The 19,371-nt window shown below is 52.2% G+C and overlaps 1 protein-coding gene across 1 annotated transcript; it reads left to right on the forward strand.

Annotated features, from left to right (window-relative positions):
* Positions 1-472: 472 nt before the first annotated feature.
* LOC102426271 (mitotic checkpoint protein BUB3-like) lies at positions 473-10,063 on the forward strand. Its single transcript, XM_014449971.1, is given in 8 exon segments — positions 473-502; positions 504-668; positions 1,038-1,107; positions 2,952-3,103; positions 5,509-5,667; positions 6,902-7,079; positions 7,332-7,548; positions 9,788-10,063. Coding segments are annotated over 8 exon segments (981 nt in total). The 3' UTR covers positions 9,798-10,063.
* Positions 10,064-19,371: the final 9,308 nt, after the last annotated feature.

The raw sequence follows: 19,371 nt of genomic DNA on the forward strand, positions 1-19,371 counted from the left end.
GGCCCAGTTGATTCTGCGGGGAAGTCAAGGTAGCGGGCAGGGCGGCGGGGCGCACCAGCGGGCTCCCCGGGCGCGGGGCTGGCGGGGCCGCCCGCAGGGAGCCCGCTTCGCTTCCATCCCTTTCCTTTCATTTTAGGAGCTTTTAGCCCCAGGGGGAGGGGCCGAGGCGCGGAGCCCGCGGCGGGGGAGGGCGCGGGGGCCCCGCGGGGCTGGAGTCGGGGTGCGGAGGAGCGGGCCGGGGAACTGGGGCGGCGGGGGTAGGGGAGTTCCGACCGTGGGCCGCGGATGAGTGGGGGAATGGAAAGTCCGTGCCCTGTGGGCGCGCGCTCTGGCCAGGGCGCGGGGTCTCCGCTCCCAACGTTCTCCGGATGTTTTGTTCTCGGGGTCCTTTTCGTGCGAGGTCCCCCGAGCCCGGCCCGTCCCCGGCCTCGCCCCGTGCCCGCCCGGGCCTCTGACCGGCGCCTGTTCCTAGATGACCGGCTCGAACGAGTTCAAGCTGAACCCAGCCGCCCGAGGACGGCATCTCGTCGGTGAAGTTCAGCCCCAACACGTCGCAGTTCCTGCTGGTGTCGTCCTGGGACACGTCGGTGCGGCTCTACGACGTGCCGGCCAACTCGCTGCGGCTCAAGTACCAGCACTCGGGCGCCGTCCTGGACTGCGCCTTCTACGTACGTGTCCGCCCCGCCGCGGGGGTCCCCGGGCCGCCCTGGGCTGTTCCCCGACGCCTGCCTCGGCGGGGGCGGGGGGACGTGCAGACGTCGGGAACCCCGTCCCCCCGGAAAGGTGGAGTGAGCAGCCCTGCGAACTGCCCGGGCCCGGGACCGTCGTGTTGGACCCGTGCAGGAAGGGCGGTTGCTGCTGACTCCCCGACGGCAGTGTCCGGGGCGCTTAGGGGCTGGCTTTTGTGAGCTGTGTGTTTTGCTGAGAGTTAAGGCCCGTGGACGTCACCCTGAGCACAAACTGAGCAGCTGGCTGGGATTTGCAAACCGTCTCTAAAGCCCTGTACGTTTTAAATGACCCGAAACTTTATTTTGTAGGACCCAACACATGCCTGGAGCGGGGGATTAGATAATCAGTTGAAAATGCACGACCTGAACACTGATCAAGGTAACCCGGCCTTTGGTCCGCTTGTGCGGGTGCTTCCTGGGGAGAGGGGTGTGGAACTGCCTGATTCTCGGTGGGTGAGGTACCGGCACAGATGCTTACATTTAGGACTTTCTATTCAAATGATTGGACCAGTAAGTTACTGATCACGACACTGTGTGTGTGTGCTTCTTCAGTGAGGCCCATCCCCATCCCCCTCCCCACCTCCATCTCCATCCCCCATCCCCATCCCCATCCCCATCCCCACCTCCATCCCCACCTCCATCCTTATCCCCATCCCTGTCCCCCTCCCCGTACCCCTCCCCGTCCCTGATCCCAACCCCACCCCTCCCCCCACTGCTTACATGAGGGCACCTAGGTCTTTGCCTTTGACCTGGTCCTCAGAGGTGGGCTGGCGGCTTCCAGGATGGACTGATGTTTCAGTTCTCCTTTCAGAAGCCAGTTTAATTTAGATGGAGGGAGGGTAGGTTTTAAAAAGTCTAATGTTCTGAGAAGAAACAGCCACCTTGTCCAGGGACTGTTAATCCTACTCGGGTCATTACTTAGCAGAGAACGGGCTTCAGGTGCGTTTATTGACTGACAGCAGGCTGGCACATTATCTCTTAGTTAATTGTTGCGTAGGGGCCAGGTCGGAAGTGACTTACCCACATGTTTAGGGTGACTTTGGTGCGGAGCAGAGAGTGGTGGAGCCAAGTGCACAGAGCTCTCAGGCAGAGCTGATTATTTTTGCTTTTTGGGGTTTGGTGTGTACGCATGCGTTAGACAAAGATGTATTGGAGACGCACGCCACAGATGTGACTAGATGAGTGGTTGGGCAGTGGGAGGATGGGTAGAGGAGGGGCACAATATTTTGTCAAAAAAAGTAACCCAGTTAGAAGAGGTCTTTGCAGGAAAGCCCCTTTGCTTGGTCTCTGGCAGCTGCATGCGTGGTTTTGCTTGCCAGCAGCTTATTCCACAGAGTAAGTTAGTTTGCAGGTTTAGGTCCTGTGTGTTCCAAAGCAGGAAAGAACACTGAAAAGCAAACTTAAAAACATTTTTGATGCTGGAGACCATCATTAAGGAATTAGCTGTTTATTTTCCAAAGTTTATTACCCAACTTGATGAGCTGTTTTCTTTTTTAAATGATATATATTTTTAAACAAGCAGCTTTCCTGTTTGAGGATCAAGACCACGTACTGTTCTTTATTGTATCCTGAGCATTTGGCATAGATGCCGGCACGTAGTAGACATTTAGTAGGTGCTAATTGGATGAATGAATGAGATAGTGAAGAGTTGAAATTGAAAGGAAAGAAATTGTATTGGAAATTTGACCCATCGTGCAAACCAAGTGAATTAATCATAAGATTCCGTGCTTTCTTCATCTCCAGGTCTCAGATCATCTGTTGCCACTTTAGTAAGTTTTTTATAAGCATTGGCTTAATTTGATGAGTTTTATTCAGGTCCAGAAGACAAGTTACCTGCTCATGTCTTTATTCAGCATGCATTTCTTGAGCACCTACCATATATCAGAATTAGATACAGTCATAACTACAGAGTTAAACAAGGTCCCCTACTTAAAGGAATCCAGAATCAAGTGAGGACAATGAGATGCGCTGTCATTTTAACGCAATCTGAAGTTCCGGTGAGCCTCTGAGACGCACCATGCCAGGGGGTCAAACTGCTGTAAGGCGAGCAGGGGCGTGGCGGCTCTCCGTGGCCCTGGGGAACCCTCCTCTCTGTGCGCAGCTATTCCCTGAGCGTGGGTGGAAGTGGATTCCTTACAGCGGAACGAATGCTTCCCTCTGCGCACTTGAAGAATCGGTGTAGCAGCGTCGTAAAACTAGGTGTGTGTGCTGTTTTTCCTGTAGAAAACCTCGTTGGAACTCATGATGCCCCTATCAGATGTGTTGAATACTGCCCAGAAGTCAACGTGATGGTTACTGGGAGCTGGGATCAGACCGTGAAGTTGTGGGACCCCAGGACTCCTTGTAATGCTGGCACCTTCTCTCAGCCTGAAAAGGTAGGCTCTTCATGCTCATAGCAGCAGTTACGGTCCTGGGGACTTGGTGCAGGAGAGATGAATGGGGACTATAGAGGCTGCGGCTGCACGGTTTATTTTATAAACCCAAATACATAGAAGTGTTTTCATGCAAAGGAAAATTTATTTTGCTTAACTTTTTTCTGTCCGCTGTCCTGTTTGTCCTGGAGAACAGTAGCCTGAGTGCCGAATGCCGGCTGTGCTAGTGCCTCCTACCCCAGGCCTGAGGTTTCAGAGGAGGCGGGCAGCAAAGCCTGCTCAGGCCACAGCGGGGCGGGTGGGAGCATCACTCATTCGCTCAGGACTGAGGCTGCATTGGCGTTTACTGTTAGCATTTCAGATGTGGTCAGAGCCGGGGCCTCTGTCCCTGGCTTTTACCAGTTATTTATTTATTTTTAATACCGACAGGCGTGGTTGGAAGGCTCTAGTGAACCAAGCTGCTTAAAACTGAGTCTCTGTGTCTTATTCTAACCTTTGATCTGGACAATCTGTACAGTGCGCGTGGAATCGCGCATTCTTGCTGCACCCTCATCAGACGTGACCAGGCGGTAGTTAATTTTAGAGATGGATTGTTGGAGCAGTTCAGCGGTATCCGTCACGGGTTCTATTTCCTCCGCGTAAACAGCCTCAGCTCCTGGTCGCCGTGGTTATATACTGGAGTGCATCCAAAGAGCCATTAGTTTTGTCACTTCAGAGTCGAATCTACAACCTGGCAAGACCTTTGTTCAGAATGAAATAATTGCATTGTTTCTAGTTTTGATATATGGTTGCATGTAACATGTTAAGAGCTGTGATAAATTGCTGACAGAATATCATGTAATGGACAGCCACACTGAATCAAGCTGCTTATTGGTTCGGCGAGGTTCATTATGTCAGTTTTTTTAATACTTCCTTTGATAGATGTGTAGACCTCGTCAGTAGCCTGACAGTGGCTTCGCGTGATGGATGGTCGGTGGGGATAGAAAGCACCTGTATAAAGATTTAAGATAAAATTCCCAGTCCGATTGCCCTGTTATAAATTGACTTCTTTCTGGGTTCTGTGTTTTTTAAGTTTGGTGTTTTATGTGACTTAGGTTAATTTCTATTTTCTACAAACATCTTGTTTTCTGAATAAACTATGGTTTATTTAAGTATGTCTATATTTAAGTATGTCTATATTAAATCTACTGTTTTGAATCTTTTTAATTCCTTATTTTTTTCCTTGGTCAAAATAGTTGTTGAATTTTAAGGCCAGATTGTGGTGATATTGGGTTGTTGCATTGTTAACCCTAACTTGTTTGTTTGTTTTTTTTGACTGTTGGTATGTAGTTAACATATTAGTGATGATTAACCATGTGGCTTAATGTGTTAAAGGGATGTCTTACCATGATACAGGCCTTATCATTTTTTATAATGATTCTTCAGGTGTTAAAATATTACATCAGGTTAGAGTTGCTAAAAAATAAATTTAGAGCTGCTCATTAACAGGGAGAAATGATCAGAGAAACAATTTGTATTTGAAGTCTAGATTAGAAAAAGATTTAACATGATCAGGAAAATACATTTTGCCACCATTTTCAAGAATTTGCTGTCTTGATTTCCAAATACATATTTGAAAGTAACACTTTTAAATCCTCGCGTATATTTGTTATTTATTACAAAGGAATTTTTGTGGAAGTTGTTTTAATATTGAAAAGTGGCATTATGAGGGAAGAATATTTTGATGGGAGAAAATGGTTTTTAAATTTTTCCTAAAGATGAACTCTGTCTTGAGTGTTCGCTCTGATGTCCGGGCACAAGGATTTGCTTTGTCATGTGCCCGATCCCTGTTCTTCCCTTTCAGTTTTAGTTCATGTGCCACCAAAGCAGCCAGTGAGGGCGGCTCCTCCCTCTCCCTGGACAGGCCTGTTCTGTAGTGTGACAGCTGGGGAGTCAAGGTCCGCAGTCTTGTTCCAGAGGTGGTCACAGAAACGCAACTTGAAAAGGATGGTCTGGAAGGCCCGAGCCCCTGGAACGGCGTCTTGAGTTGTTTTCTGCTTTATTGTCTCCTTCCTGAGTATTTTTATACTTTGATATTGTCACTAAATGAAACAGGTTGGAAAGGTTGTTTAAAAATTTAATTTGTTTTAGGAATGAGAATTCCTCAAAAGTGTTTTTGGAATTAATTAGAATGTACATCATATGATACTTGGTTAAATATTAAGAATATCTTGGGGTTATTATTTTGTATGGATTAGTTGGTTTGTGTAACTATAGTATTTAAAATGGTATTTAAAATTTGGTACCTGGGTGTGGGAACCTGATGAGCTAACTTTTTTATGGTTTTAGGATTGGTGGGTTTTATTTTGGGGCAAAATGTCATTTTTAGGCAAGTAGATGAGCTTTACAAGTCTTGGTCTTCCCTGAAGGTGTACACCCTCTCGGTCTCCGGAGACAGGCTGATCGTGGGCACGGCGGGCCGCAGGGTGCTGGTGTGGGACCTGCGCAACATGGGCTACGTGCAGCAGCGCCGCGAGTCCAGCCTCAAGTACCAGACGCGCTGCATCCGGGCCTTTCCCAACAAGCAGGTGCTGGCCTCGCCTCGCCCCTCGCCCCTCGCCCCTCGCCCAGGTGTTGGGATTTGTAAATAATAGGATCTTCTCTAATGATTTGCTTGCTGGCTTTTAAAAACTTTGTCCTTTCTTTGGAGTAGAGATTTAGAAAGTGTTAGGTATGTTTTTGACATCCTTTGTTAAAAGAAGTGTGTTGACCCAATTTTAGAGATGACCTTGATGTTCAGGGAGGCCGAGTAATTCGCCAGCGGTCTGATAGAATCTTCTGATTTCTTGCTGATCCTGGTTCAGGAGTTTTGACAGACAGAGTAATCAAGGAGAGCCTTATTTCAGTTTACACGCCAGTGAATTCAAACTCGAATCTGGAAATTAAGGGCTATGGGATTTGCTGTTCTCTCTCTTTTTTGTAACGGAGTTCTTCAGCGAGTGTAGCAGCAGAACTGGGAGTTTTAGACGCACGCCCCTGCGTTAGAGAGGCAGTGCCCTGTAACACTGAGTCCATGCACGGGTCAGCCTTTCCTCACCCTGCTAACGAGCTGGCCCTGTGCAGTGTGAGCCCCTCTCCCTGCAGGCCCTCGCAGTGGAGGCGTGGTCAGCGGCCGGGCGTCCGCAGGAGGAAGTGTCACTACAAACAGCCCGTCCGGAGTCCTCGTGTCCTTAGCGGCTGTGGGGCTGAGGCAGTGATGTCAGCGAGTCTCTGCTCCTTTAGCTGGAAGGCGAGGGCTGCAAACGGGGGCCACATTTTTTCCTTCAAAATACTGTCAATTTCCATTGAAATTAAGGAATTGCAGTTACTTCAAACTTAGAGATTTAACTACATGAGTAAAATATGCTTGCATTTTAAATATTTTTACGTCATATCTAAAATTTTGTCAGCGCATTTCTCCAGTTTATAATGGAAGTTTAACTAAAAGTAAGATTTGACTGGTTTTCTTGTCTCCATAAGTAGTTTTTCAATAGGAAATCTTTTTTATACCTTGAAGAATTAAATAGATTTTATATTTTTCTTGTCTTTTACTTTGACATAAAAAACAAATGATGGTAGTCTTATTTTTTTAATAAAACCAAGTCTTAGTGTGAAATTTTGGAATAGTTGTAACTCTTAGTCCAGCTTCCACACTTTGTTACCACCTGGCCATCCTTTCTGAAGTCACCTTTCTTGGTGAGGGTGGGGTGTGGGTGTTGGTGCCAGGGGCCGGGGCCTGCACGTGGACTCACCACCTCGGCTTCTCTGGTTCCCTCTGGGCAGGGCTATGTGCTGAGCTCTATCGAAGGCCGCGTGGCGGTGGAGTACTTGGACCCGAGCCCCGAGGTGCAGAAGAAGAAGTATGCCTTCAAGTGTCACCGGCTGAAAGAGAACAACATTGAGCACATCTACCCGGTCAATGCCATTTCCTTCCACAACATCCACAACACATTTGCCACAGGTGAAGTCCGCCTGCTGACCTGTGTCGGCAGCCAAGGGAGCGGGAGCTCGCGGGGACCACTAGAGGTTGATGCGCAGGCAGAGCTTGTAAAGGGCCGTGCTTGCCTCTGACATCGAGAGGGAGCCAGTCTGGCACGGTGCTTCTTGGGGAAAGCGTTCTCTGTGTGATCTTAAAAGAACCATTTGTGACCATAATGGTTATTTCTGTACCTGCTTTTAAGGATCATTTTGACTTTTCCAAAATTACTTGCAGGTGGTTCTGATGGATTTGTAAATATTTGGGATCCGTTTAACAAAAAGCGACTGTGCCAGTTCCATCGGTACCCCACCAGCATCGCGTCCCTGGCCTTCAGCAACGACGGGACGACGCTGGCAATAGCATCATCATATATGTATGAAATGGACGACACGGAGCATCCCGAAGATGGTATCTTCATTCGCCAAGTGACAGATGCAGAAACAAAACCCAAGTGAGTACGCTTCACCTGTGTTTGAGCCTTTGCTTGCATTCAGCCCAGGGCTTATTAATTTTTCTAAATTCATGAATAGCGTTGTTGATGCCTGCTTGATATTGCAGCGACTGTGGGGTGGGAGTTGATTTTATCTTGTTCTCCCAAGCTTTCAATATCCGTGGGTTGATAGACGTCTGATGGATAAAATTGTGCCTGGTTGTTCGGTAGGGAAGAATGTCAAACCCTCGTTCTTCTTGAATAGGCCCTGTTATTGGAGTCTCGGGGGTTATTACTAGCTCATTGCTTGAAAATTAAGTTGAGGAATTCAAGAATAATTTATTGAAGCAAATTCTATGTAAGATATTTAAACGTGAACTGCCCAGAGCTTTCCCCTCCACAGAGGTTGTCTCTGTGATGTTTACACAAAGTGAATGGCCTCAGGTGATGGAAACAGAGTGAGGTGGCCCTGCCTGGGACAGCACAGTCCCTTCGTGCTGACACGTCGTCCATCTCCTTGCCCTTGGTTGACAGAGGAACCATTCACGTGGGGGTGCCAGCAGGGCAGCGCTTTCCTTAATGACCTGCACAGGCTCGGGGGCAGCTGATGCCCAGGCCTTTGTAACCCGTGAAGCACCTCCCGGGTCCCGTCCTGTTCCGGGTCCCTCGGCACCAGGCCCTGCAGGTCCTTGGGCAGGTGCTCAGGATCCCTCTTCCCGAATGGAGCTGGTCTAGCACCTCGTGCCCTTGCTGAGTTGGTGAGTCCCTGCGAGGGGCAGAGTGTGACTATTGACCACATTGTACTTGTACAGGCTCGACTGGGGGGAGGCCTGCAGGTGACGTCTGTGGCAAAGGCTCTGCTTGCATTTGTGCGCTCTCTGCCCTCCTCCCCCCCATCTCTCATCTCTCATCTCTCTCATCTCTCGTCTCTCTCATCTCTTATCTCTCATCTCTCATCTCTCTCATCTCTCATCTCTCGTCTCTCGTCTCTCGTCTCTCGTCCTGGCCGGCCATTCTGATCTCATGCTGTTCTTTTCTCTTTTGAACTTGTAGGCCACCATGTACTTGACAAGATTTCATTTACTTAAGTGCCATGTTGATGATGATAAAACAGTTCCTACTCTCTAATGGTGGATTTATTACTATTAACAAAGAAACCGGAGAAAACATTAATTTTAATATTATAGGAACCTACAAATAAGGGATAAGAGGTTTTTATTGATTTTGTTTGTAAACAAACACTTTTCTTAAGTGCATGAGATGGCTTGGTGGTTTGCTGTGTTAAAGGTATTCGGGCAAACGAAATTGGAGGCAGTGACTGCGCTTTTGAGAGTCAGTCTGACCTTGCTGGTTTTGTTGCCGTGTGGCAGTATATGTGTGTAAAGAAATATAGGTAATAAATCCCTTTGCATTTTCTTCTGGACCTTAACTGCTAGAGGAAAGGCTCTTCAGCCATTTTTTTCTGCTGCTGGTTACAGTTGCTCATTCTCAAGCTGCTCAGACTGCCCATGAGGAGGTTAATCTACAATTAAACAGTATTTCCTCCTGGCCGTCCATTATCTTCTGAAGCAGATGGTTCATCATTTCCTGGGCTGTTAAACAAAGCGAGGTTAAGGTTAGACTCTGGGGAATCAGCTAGTTTTCAATCTTATTAGGGTGCAGGAGGAAAACTAATAAGAAAACCTCCTAACATCATTTTGTGACTGTAAACAATTATTTATTAGCAAACAATTGATCCCAGAAGGGCGAATTGTTTGAGTCAGTAATGAGCTGAGAAAAGACAGAGCATCTCTGTGTATTTGGAAAAATAATTGTAACGTAATTGCAGTACATTTAGACAGGCATCTATTTGGACCTGTTTCTATCTCTAAATGAGTTTTGGGAAACATTAATGAGGTTTACATATTTTTTTGACATTTATATAGTTCTCATGTCCATTTCAGTTGCCCAGCCGCTGGTGATTACGGTTAAAAAGAAAAAATGGTAGTGAGAACGCGATTCATTTCAGTGCGATGCCTGCAGCAGGGCACGCACTCGGCGCGGCCTGTTCTCGGTGCTTCCAGGGCCTTTGGGGCTGGCTCTGGTTTGCTCATACGCAGGAGGTTCTGAAAGGGCCTGGGCCTTCACCGAATGTGTTTGATCCGTGATGTGTGTAAGGCATTGTTCTGATGCAGAGAAAGGTCTCGTTTTGGTTTTTCGTGTTTCAGTGAGAACTCAGTGCGTCTGAACCTGCCTTTTGAACCGTATTTTCTCATTGCAGGTCCACCTAACCGTCTGCGCAAGCGGCTTCCCTGCGGAAAGCTTGGCTTTCCTCCCCGGGCGCACTGCGGTTCCCCCCCGCCCCCCGCCAGGGGTGTGCTCTGTCCGACGCCGCTCGCCTGCGCTCGGGCCTGGGCGGGGAGTCCCGTCCGGGGCAGTGGTCGGTCGGAAGGACCGTCTCTCTCCACAGGCCCTGGCGCTTGTCCTGAGCAGCTTGAGCTCTTTTTATCCGATCACCTGACCCTGTCCCGCTGTCTAATAAAGCCGAGACGCAGACCCTCCCGTGCTGGATGGTGGTAAATGGGGGTGATGAATGTGAGCTCCTGCATCGGGCCTGGTGGGCAGACGTGGTGCCTCGGCCACGCTCCTCCCTCCGTGCTGCTGGAGGCGGCCTGGGAAGGCGCTGTGCTGGGGTCCTGGCTCCCTCGCGCCCTCTCGCTGGATCAGGGCCCCTGAGCCAGTGGCAGCCCTGAGGGTGGCACAGCCGCTGCGGGACCGCGGGTGCCCTTCGCAGGCCTCTCCGGGAAGTGCTGGTGCGCGGAGCTCTCGGGTCCAACCCCATGACAGGCCGTCTGGGATCCGTCACCCGCTGCGTCACCGCGAAGCCCCGGATGTAAATGATGTCACGGCCGTGCGTCTGTAGTGTGACTGCGAGCCTCTTAGAGTCATGGCCACTCGGCCCAGGACCGAGCACGGATGAAATGGCTGAGAATGCCTGCAGATGGGAGGAGGGGGCCGAAGGAGAGCAGTGGGGGCCTGCTTTCCGGGGCGGGGCCCCTGTCCTCCTGTCTCGAAGCCGGTGTGTCTCCTGAGTGTGTCCCTGCCTCCCTGCCGGCCTCGTCACCGCTCCTCCCAGGTGGTCCCCAAATGACCCACATGTCACATCTCGGTGTTTTCATTGGCTTCCTCTTCCCGATTTTCCTTCTCTGTTTTTAAGTGTCACTTGGGTTTATCTGTTTTACTGCAATCCCACCGCTTCAGACGTCCCCTCTGCGTCTGCCCCCCCCCCGAGTGTGACCGCCTCCAGTCTCCGCCCTAGACCCTCCATCTTCCCAGCAGTGACCGAGGGTGAGATGTGAAATACACCTGAACTCTGGTCAGGAGCAGAGGCTCACAGACGCCCAGTGGAGGAGCCCGACAGCGTCGCTGCGTTTCCTCCCTTTTTAAAGGACTGTTGGTTATGGCCTCCTGCGCTGACTATACCAAACGCCTTGCCGCCTCTGGTCTGAGCAGACTGCTCCCCACCACACAGGACTGCAGGCACCTGCTCTTTCTGTAGCTGAGCCTGGGACCCCGGTGTCCCCACTGCCCGCAGCAGCCCTTCCATCACTCACTAGGAAGGGGAGCTGCTCCGTGGCCCCTGCTGCCTGTCGGGCGCTCCCAGGGGCGGCACTGGCCTTCTCCAGGAGTCCTGGCAGGAGGGGGTTTGTCCTGGGCGGCAGCTGGCTCTGTTCTCACTGTAGACACGGAGGGTGTCAGCTGGTCCTGGTGCTGGGGATCCAGGCTGGTTAGGACTGGAGCCCCCCTGCCGGGGCCCTGCCTGCAGCCCTGCCTCCGGCATCGGCTTGGTGCTTGGTGTTTGCGCCTGTGTTCAGGAGAAGAGCGTTCTGGTCAGAGGAGGGCAGGCTCCTCCCTCATGGGGGACCCCGTGCAGTCACCTGTCGGGAGCTTGGGGACTCCAGTACGGAAGTGCTGTGGCTGCTTGACCCCGCATCCTGTGACCCTGAGCCTCCACTCTGTCCCATTGCCAACCCTCCCTCCCCTGTCCCCGTCCCCGCATTTTACTTTTTACCAACCCCTGGAACCACTGGGGGCCCTCCGTCTGAGGGTCCGCTGTTGGCGTCACTGTTGCTCAGACGCAGCGGTGCCCCGCTCCTGGCAGGGCACTGGCCTTCTCCAGGAGCCCTGCCAGGAGCGGTAAGACCCCTCTCCCCGAGCCCCGGCCTGGCTGCAGCCACAGGGAGAGTGCCTCCTCCAGGCGCTGGAGCTCTGCTGTCGCCTGTGGCCGCCATGCACAGCCGGAGCGCCACCTTACACACGGGCATCCTGCTCCCACGTCACGTGGAAACGCTGGGCGAAGGTGTGGAGATGCGTATTTCCGAGGGTGTCGCAGGGTGCAGCCCTGTGGCTTTACGACGTTTACCCTGCGGGGGGCGGGGGTCACCCTAGGCGCAGTTGGAGGTCATGGTGACTGGTCACCCCCTAGAGCACCTGAAGCCTGGATGCCAGCGATCCTGTGACGGTCACGGGGAGCCTCTGACGTGGACTTCAAGTGTGCACGCCAGGGTCACGTGGGCAGGTCCCGCTGACAGCAGTTTGTAAGCTGCTGCTCACAGGCGGGCTGTTGGGAGAGGCAGCGGGCGCCCACTTGCCTGTGGTTCCTGCGCTCCTGAGAGCAGGGGCCTGGCTAGTGGATGGGGTTTATTTATTTTTATTAATTTTTTAATCCTCACCTGAGGATATTTTTCCATTGATTTTTAGAGAGAGTGGAAAAGAGAGAGAGACATTGATGTGAGAGAAACACATTGCTTGGTTGCCTCCTGCACGAGCCCTGACCAGGACCCTGGCTAGGGAGGAGCCTGCAACCAAGTACATGCCCTTGACCGGGATCGAACCCGGGACCTTTGTCTGCAGGCTGTTGCTCTATCCACGGAGCCAGTCCGCCAGGGCAGTGTGTAGGCTTTTGTGAAGCTTGGCCTGTATAGAAGGATCCTGCTTTACACACTTCATGCCGTGGGAAAATTCTCCCACAGTTTATTTTTTGTCTTTATTTACTTTAGAGAGAGAGAGACATGGTTTGTTGTCCCACCTATTTACGTGTTCATTGGGTGAAGTACTTCCTCTCACTGGGCCTCCATCTGGGTCAGGGCGTGTGGCTGGCGCTGGGACCCCGTCGTGTGACCAGATCTGGTGCTCAGGCACTTGGCTGACCTGGGTCCTCACGCTCACAGCCCTGTTGGAGGGAGGGACGGTTAAGGTTGGCGACTGCTCTTCAAACTGAGCCCACATGAGCGGTTAATGCAGGTGCCGTGCCGGCCTGGGCTCCCAGAAACGCCACGTGGGCGGGAGCCCCTGTGTGAGAACCTGCTGGTAGTGCCTTACAGAGGAATGGATCTGGCGAGACAGCCCGTGTCCCCTCGCCCGGGTGGCCGGTCCCTGCCCTGGAGCTGCCCGTGGGAGTGTGTCGGGTCAGGCCTCTGGACCTGGCCTTGAGCCCCGATGTGGCTGCTGCGTCCCCTGCGTCCCCGGCAGCGAATCAGACCTTCCTGAGCCTCAGTCTTCTCATCTGTGAAATGGAGATATGCCAGCTCCTGGCGTTGGAGATGAGTGTGTGGATGTCTAGGGGGGCGTGCCTAGCAGTCGGTGCCTAGCAGCTCCTGTTCTTTGGGTGAAATAAACTGTCCTCAGTTATTAGCTGACTCGGGCTGGTGGTTGAAGATACCTGTGGGACCCTCATTCTTGCGTTTGGCAGTCTGTTTATCTTAGGAAAACCCAGAATCACACCCACACCCACCATTTTGATCTTAAATGTTACTACGTTGCCGTATTTCATCTCTTCGTTTTACAATAAAACTTTGCACACACATGAAGCCTCGGGTACCCATCCCTCACCCCTTCAGTGTTGTACCCCCTTATGCTCCCGTGGTTCCCATGGTGCTTAGGGAATGGGTGTAAATGGGTCACTGCTTCTCTCCTGGGGGCACCCCCTGTTCAGCATCACGTGTGGTTAATAAGATGGGGAAGGAGAGAGACGCCGCACAGGACCGGCCGCGGGGAACAGCCAGCAGCCCGAGGCCGCACGGGGAGCCTCGAGGCCGAGATCAGCCGTCACTGCCAAGTCCGGGCGGCTGCGCTCCGACGAGCTGTCTGACGGTGCACACTGTGTGGCCACACAAGCTGTTCTTTCCATCCAGGCGGCCTGGACGTGGGAAGGTACGCGTGGCCTAGGTGTGTGACAGACGAAAGGTCCGCTGCGGCTGGTGTAACAAGAATAAGCTGTGCTTCTGGGCCCTGCTTCTGCCCACCCCGTGTTCTGTCCTGATGGGAAGCAGCCCGGAGGTAAAAACTAGTGTGTCCCGCCCGGCTGGGAGGCTCAGTGCTTGAGCATTGACCTAGGAACCAAGAGGTCACAGTTCAATTCCTGGTCAGGGCGTAGGCCCAGGTTGCAGGCTCAATCCCCAGTGGGGGGCGTGCAGGAGGCAGCTGGTCAGTGATTCTCTCTCATCGTTGATGTTTGTATCTCTCCCTCTCCCTTCTTCTCTGGAGTCAATAAAAATATATTTTTAAAAAAACCAGCGTGTCCTGAGGTTGTAGAGACCTGTGATTGGGGGCACGACATGACTCCCCGTTTAATGGAACTCATCGGGCCACCAGCTCCCAATGTATTTTAAATGAAAAACTACTTCACTTTGCTCTTTTGCTTCCCTTGAATGCAGCCGGTCACTAGTGGCGGGGCTGTCCACGTCCCCTGTCCACGCCCCCTGTTCACGTCACCTGTCCACGACACCTGTCCAGAACAGAGACGTGGAGAAGGAAACACTCGCTCTATTGAGCCACGCCTGTCGGCCTCAGCCCCGCGCCTGCGTTCCCGACGTGGTCACCGAGTCCCTTTCACCCGTTAAAGGACTCCGTCAGAGGCGATGGCGGTAACTCAGAACCCACGCACCGGGCTCTACGATTCTCCACGTGCTTGGCTCCGGAGCATTTCCGCGGCCCCAGCGCAGAGTCCAGGCGGTCCGTCTTGGCTGCTCTGCTACCCACATCTCGGCCGTAAGACCTGCATTCCTGCCCAGGTGCCGGACAAAGATCAGTCACCTTTCTCGCTGTTTCACAGGGTGGCGGTCAGCTGCTGGCCTCTCCATGAAGAAACCCCTGCTTGGAACGGTGGCCATTACGCCCCCATCAGGCGCTGGGAATGGAAGTAGCGCCGGCGGGTTCACCGTTCATCAGGTGCTGGTGTTACGACGGGGAAGCCCAGCTTCCCACGGGGGCGGCTCTGGGTGTGGAGGACACGCACGTTAGCTAGGCCCTGAACATGCTGCCTGAGGCTGCTGGGCAGGGCACTGTCAGCGTCAGTCACCACGAGTCTAGGACGGGCGCTGTCCATCGGAGCATGGTGGCCTGGCTTTCTGTTTACTTATGTTCAAAGACGCATCCTGCAAAGGGCTGGACTTGACCCTTGCTTTGCACTAAGATCTATCGTTTCAGCCCGGCAGGCGTGGCTCAGTGGTTGAGCATCAACCTATGAACCAGGAGGTCAGGGTTCAATTCCAGGTCAGGGCACAGGCCCGGGTTTTGGGCTCGATCCCCAGTGTGGGGTGTGCAGGAGGCAGCTGATCTGTGATTCTCTTTCATCACTGATGTTTCTCTCCCTTCCTCTCTGAAATCAATAAAAAAAATATTTTTTATAAAGGATCTATCATTTCAAAACATCATGTGCTCGTGCTGCCAGTCATAACCGAGGAGGCTGTTTTTACTCCAATGGAAAGCGATGGAACAGTAGAAATCTCACTCGTGTGGACGCCCCTAACAATGCCTGCTACATTGACTTAGGAGAAAGAGCCGTGAGGTTAGAGGGGAGGCATCAACATGTTGTTAGTAATAGTAATATTCGATCTGTACATTGAACAAGGCTTCCGCCCGTAACCACTTGAATAGTCACCTGCATTGTTTTTTAAAAATATATTGATTTCAGAGAGGAAGCGAGAGAGAGAGAGAGAGAGAAACATCAATGATGAGAGAGAATCATGGATCTGCTGCCTCCTGCCAATCCGGGGATTGAGCCCATAACCCTGACCGGGAATCGAACCCTGATCTCCTGGTTCATAGGTTGATGCTCAACCACTGAGCCACACAGGCCGGGCTAAAAGGCTTCTTAAAGCCCAGCCTGGTGTTGAGTGTGAGGTTTCTAATGGGACCATCCATCACTACTGACCGCTTGCCGGGAGAAACGTCGTGGCCTCATAACCCCAGGGACAAAAGCCCGTGCCTGGCCGAAGGTCACGTGGCACCCTGGCTTCTCCCGGCCACTGTTGGTCACCGATCACACCCACCTGTGGTTCAGGTCGCCCTTCACTCTTTTTCTTTGTCCTCTGCTCCCCTCTCATCTTCCTCTCCCCTCCCTTCCTTGCTTCATCAATGGGCAGATAATAAGAGGCCTTTGCGCAGACGCTGACTTAGGAAAACAGGGCCATCGGTGGATTTTCAAAAAGGTTGCTCAGAACCCCGGTGTGCCAGTTGGTCCAGGTGGTGGCCGGCGGCAGTGGGTGCAGGAGCAGGGCGTGCCCCTCTCCCTGTGTGTGTGTGTGTCTCCACCCCCGGCCCCTGAGCCCCTCTTGGAAAGTCTTCAGAGCCTGCACCCACCTCCTGAAGAAGCCTTCCCAGATGCCCAAAGCACAGTCTCTTGTTTTTTTTTTAAATATAATATGTTTTATTGATTTCAGAGAGGAAGGGAGAGAGAGAGAAACATCAATGATGAGAGAGAATCACGGATCATCTGCCTCCTGCATGCCCCCTACTGGGGATGGAGCCTACAACCCGGGCGTGTGCCCTGACCAGGAATCGAACCAGTGACCTGGTTCATAGCTGAGCCACATGGGCCTGGCCAAAGCCTGTTTTCTTACACTCCAGTTCAGGGTAAACTGTGTGCAGTGGTCAGTCTCACGCTGGTCTCCGAGCCACTGGAGGCCAGGAGCCCCGTGCTCCGTGTGAAGCAGGACACAGGGAATTCGGGGAGAATGTGTCAAGAGACACGTCCTGGGCACCCACGGTCCTGCCCCAAGTGCTTTTCTGGCCTCTAGGAGTAACAGCACAGCCCCAGCCTCAAGGGGCTGGAGAAGAAGGAAGGCGGCGTTTTCAGATGAGCCAGCGACCCGAGGCGCTGCCTTAGCCAGAGGGGAGCGGCCACCGCTTCCATAACGGGCGGACGCGTTTCTCGCCAGGTTGTAGCTGGACACACTCTGGGGTCTCGCCCCACATTGAAAGCCATAGGATTCTTTTTCCTCTTTCGGACCCTTTTCTTTTCAGTGCACTTTGAAACACACCTGGTTGCGACACTTCTTGGAGGATCAGGTTGGGAGACCTTGAGTTACCTTCCCACCCGTCTCGGCTGCGGCTTTCAGCACATCCTCAGCCCTTCGAGTTATTGAGCATCTTTCTGAGATTACATTTTTTATCCTTAATTACATGACAGAGATACACCATGAAATATTGACCATGTAATGACGGTTACAATGCGCAGTCTCCCCGAAGATGTGAACCGTAACGTTAATTATTCTGTCTTTAATGAGAGGAGTCTGGTGGGCCACGCAGGGCTGCCTGGGTTAAGCTGCGAACTACATTTCCCAGCATCCCCTTGCCTGTGTGGTTCCGGGTTGGAGTCCACCCAAGAGGAATGAAGGCAGACTGGGGGAACCAGGCCTCTCAGGTCTGTGGGCCGTCAGGGGAGGGGTGGATGGCAGAAGAGGTGCTCGGTGGTCCCTGCCTGTCCCTGCCCCCTGCTGATGTGCACCCAGCAGTTCTTCCGGACTCTGGGCCCTGATACCCAGCCGAGCGCAAGCCCACCCGCAGGTGCCAGGTGCGAGGCTGCAGACCCCGGGCAGCAGCTGCACAGAGGCCTCTCCGGCTCCCCCTGGCCGGCCTCTCTGATTGACTCCAGCCCCCCTCCTGGCCCTCCATGCCCCTCCCCCAGCTCCTTACATGACTGTAGGCGGTTGGATTCCTATAAAAAAGCCCTATTCCATGGCCTTGCGGTGTCTCGTTCCCTGCCTGGACCCTGCCTGGCACCAGCAGAGAATTAGAAGCAAGTGTGAAGTCTCTTTTCAAAGGAGCTTTTATTCTCCTAAAGCCTTTTGCTCTTCAGGTTCTTGTTAAGGGCAAGTGCTTAGAGGTGGACGGAGGTGCTAAAACCCTTGGGACTTGTTGCTGTGGTCTCTGGAGCATAATGAGCCGCCCTTCTCAGAGGAAGACGGCCCTCCAACGACCCTCGGGTCCACTGCTGTGGGTGGAGGTGGGAGGTGCTTACCCAGACAGGTCCAGGTGTGAAAGCTCCTGAAAGGACTGACACTCACTGCATGTTTATTTTTGTCCTTCCTCCTTCTCTCCCTCCTTCCATTCCCCATTCACTCATCCACCCATTTACCCATCCATCCAACCATCCCTCCCTCCCATCCATCATCCATCCATCATTCATCCATCCATCACTCCCTCCCTCCCTCCCTCCCTCTGTCCCTCCTTCCCTTCATCCATCTATCCATCCCTCCCTTCATCCATTCATCCATCCATCCATCCATCCATCCCTCCCTCCCTCCCTCCTTCCCTCCTCATCCATCCATCCCTCCCTTCATCCATCCATCTATCCAACCATCCCTCCTTCTCTTCATCCATCCATCATCCATCCATCCATCTATCCCTCTCTTCCTCCCTCTTTCCTTCCCTCCCTCCCTCCTTCCCTCATCCATCTATCCAACCACCCACCCATCCGTCCATTCATCCATCCACCCACCCACCCATCCATCCTCCACCTTCTGATCCTAACACTCTTGAGTGACCTGCCTTGGACACAGCGTGGAGTCCTGGAAGGTGGGCTCTGTGGCGGACCTGCCAAGTTTAAATGCAGGTGTCAAAACTCACTAACTATGGAACTTGGGGTTGTTATTTAACTTCTGAGCCCGTGTCCTGGGTCTTTCTGTGGTGATAATGCCTGTTTCGTAGGGTAGCTGTAGGGTTAGATGAGATAGCAGGGGTAATGTGGCCAGCACCAGCCTGTGCTATAGTATTACCCCTCCATCATGGTCATTGCTGAGGTTATTTTTTCCCAACCATCTCTCTATATAAAAGGCTAATATGCTAAGTGTCCAACTGTCCGACCGGTCGCTATGATGCACACTGACCACCAGGGGGCAGACACTCAATGCAGGAGCTGCTGTGATGTGCACAGAGAAACCGTATTGCGGACCTGGTGCTCACAAAGCAACACTCAGCTTCCCCCAAGTGGAACACAGGCCCGGCCACCACCCTGGAGCAACACTCCACCAAATCGCAGCCAATGCAGCCCACAGCCCAGCCCAGCCTGGAAACAGTCACTGTGGGCGCCAGGTAATGACGTTAAGTAGCAACGCCCGGCTTCCTCTCCCTAGCGAAGACTAGCCTCCTTGCAGTTTCTTCAGCCCAGGAACATGAGGTGCAAACATTTCACAGTTTAACCAAATGTCTGTGAAGCATTTTCCCGTGCCTCATCTCATTTGATCCTCACAGAAGTCCTGGAGTAGGTAGATAGGAGACTTGGTGGAATCCTAATTTCTTTTCATTAGCTGGAAAACAGAGATTTAAAAAGCTTAGAAACTTGACCCGACTGAAAAGAAGTAAGAAATGGTGGACCTTGAAAATGACTTCAGGTTTTCTCACTGTGCAGAATATAGTCAAACACTGCTATTGTTAAATATTTTACCCTTTGTTCTCCCTGCGTGATCTACAATAATAATCTGCTTCGTGTTGATATTTACTGCTGTGTTGCTGACAATTACCTGAAAGAGAAGTTGGGTGCTTCACTGGGCTGGAAAAAGTTTAGCTACATCAGAAAGCAGG

This window comes from Myotis lucifugus, unplaced genomic scaffold, assembly GCF_000147115.1.
Source record: "Myotis lucifugus unplaced genomic scaffold, Myoluc2.0 scaffold_1593, whole genome shotgun sequence".
In the NCBI taxonomy this organism is placed as follows: domain Eukaryota; kingdom Metazoa; phylum Chordata; class Mammalia; order Chiroptera; family Vespertilionidae; genus Myotis; species Myotis lucifugus.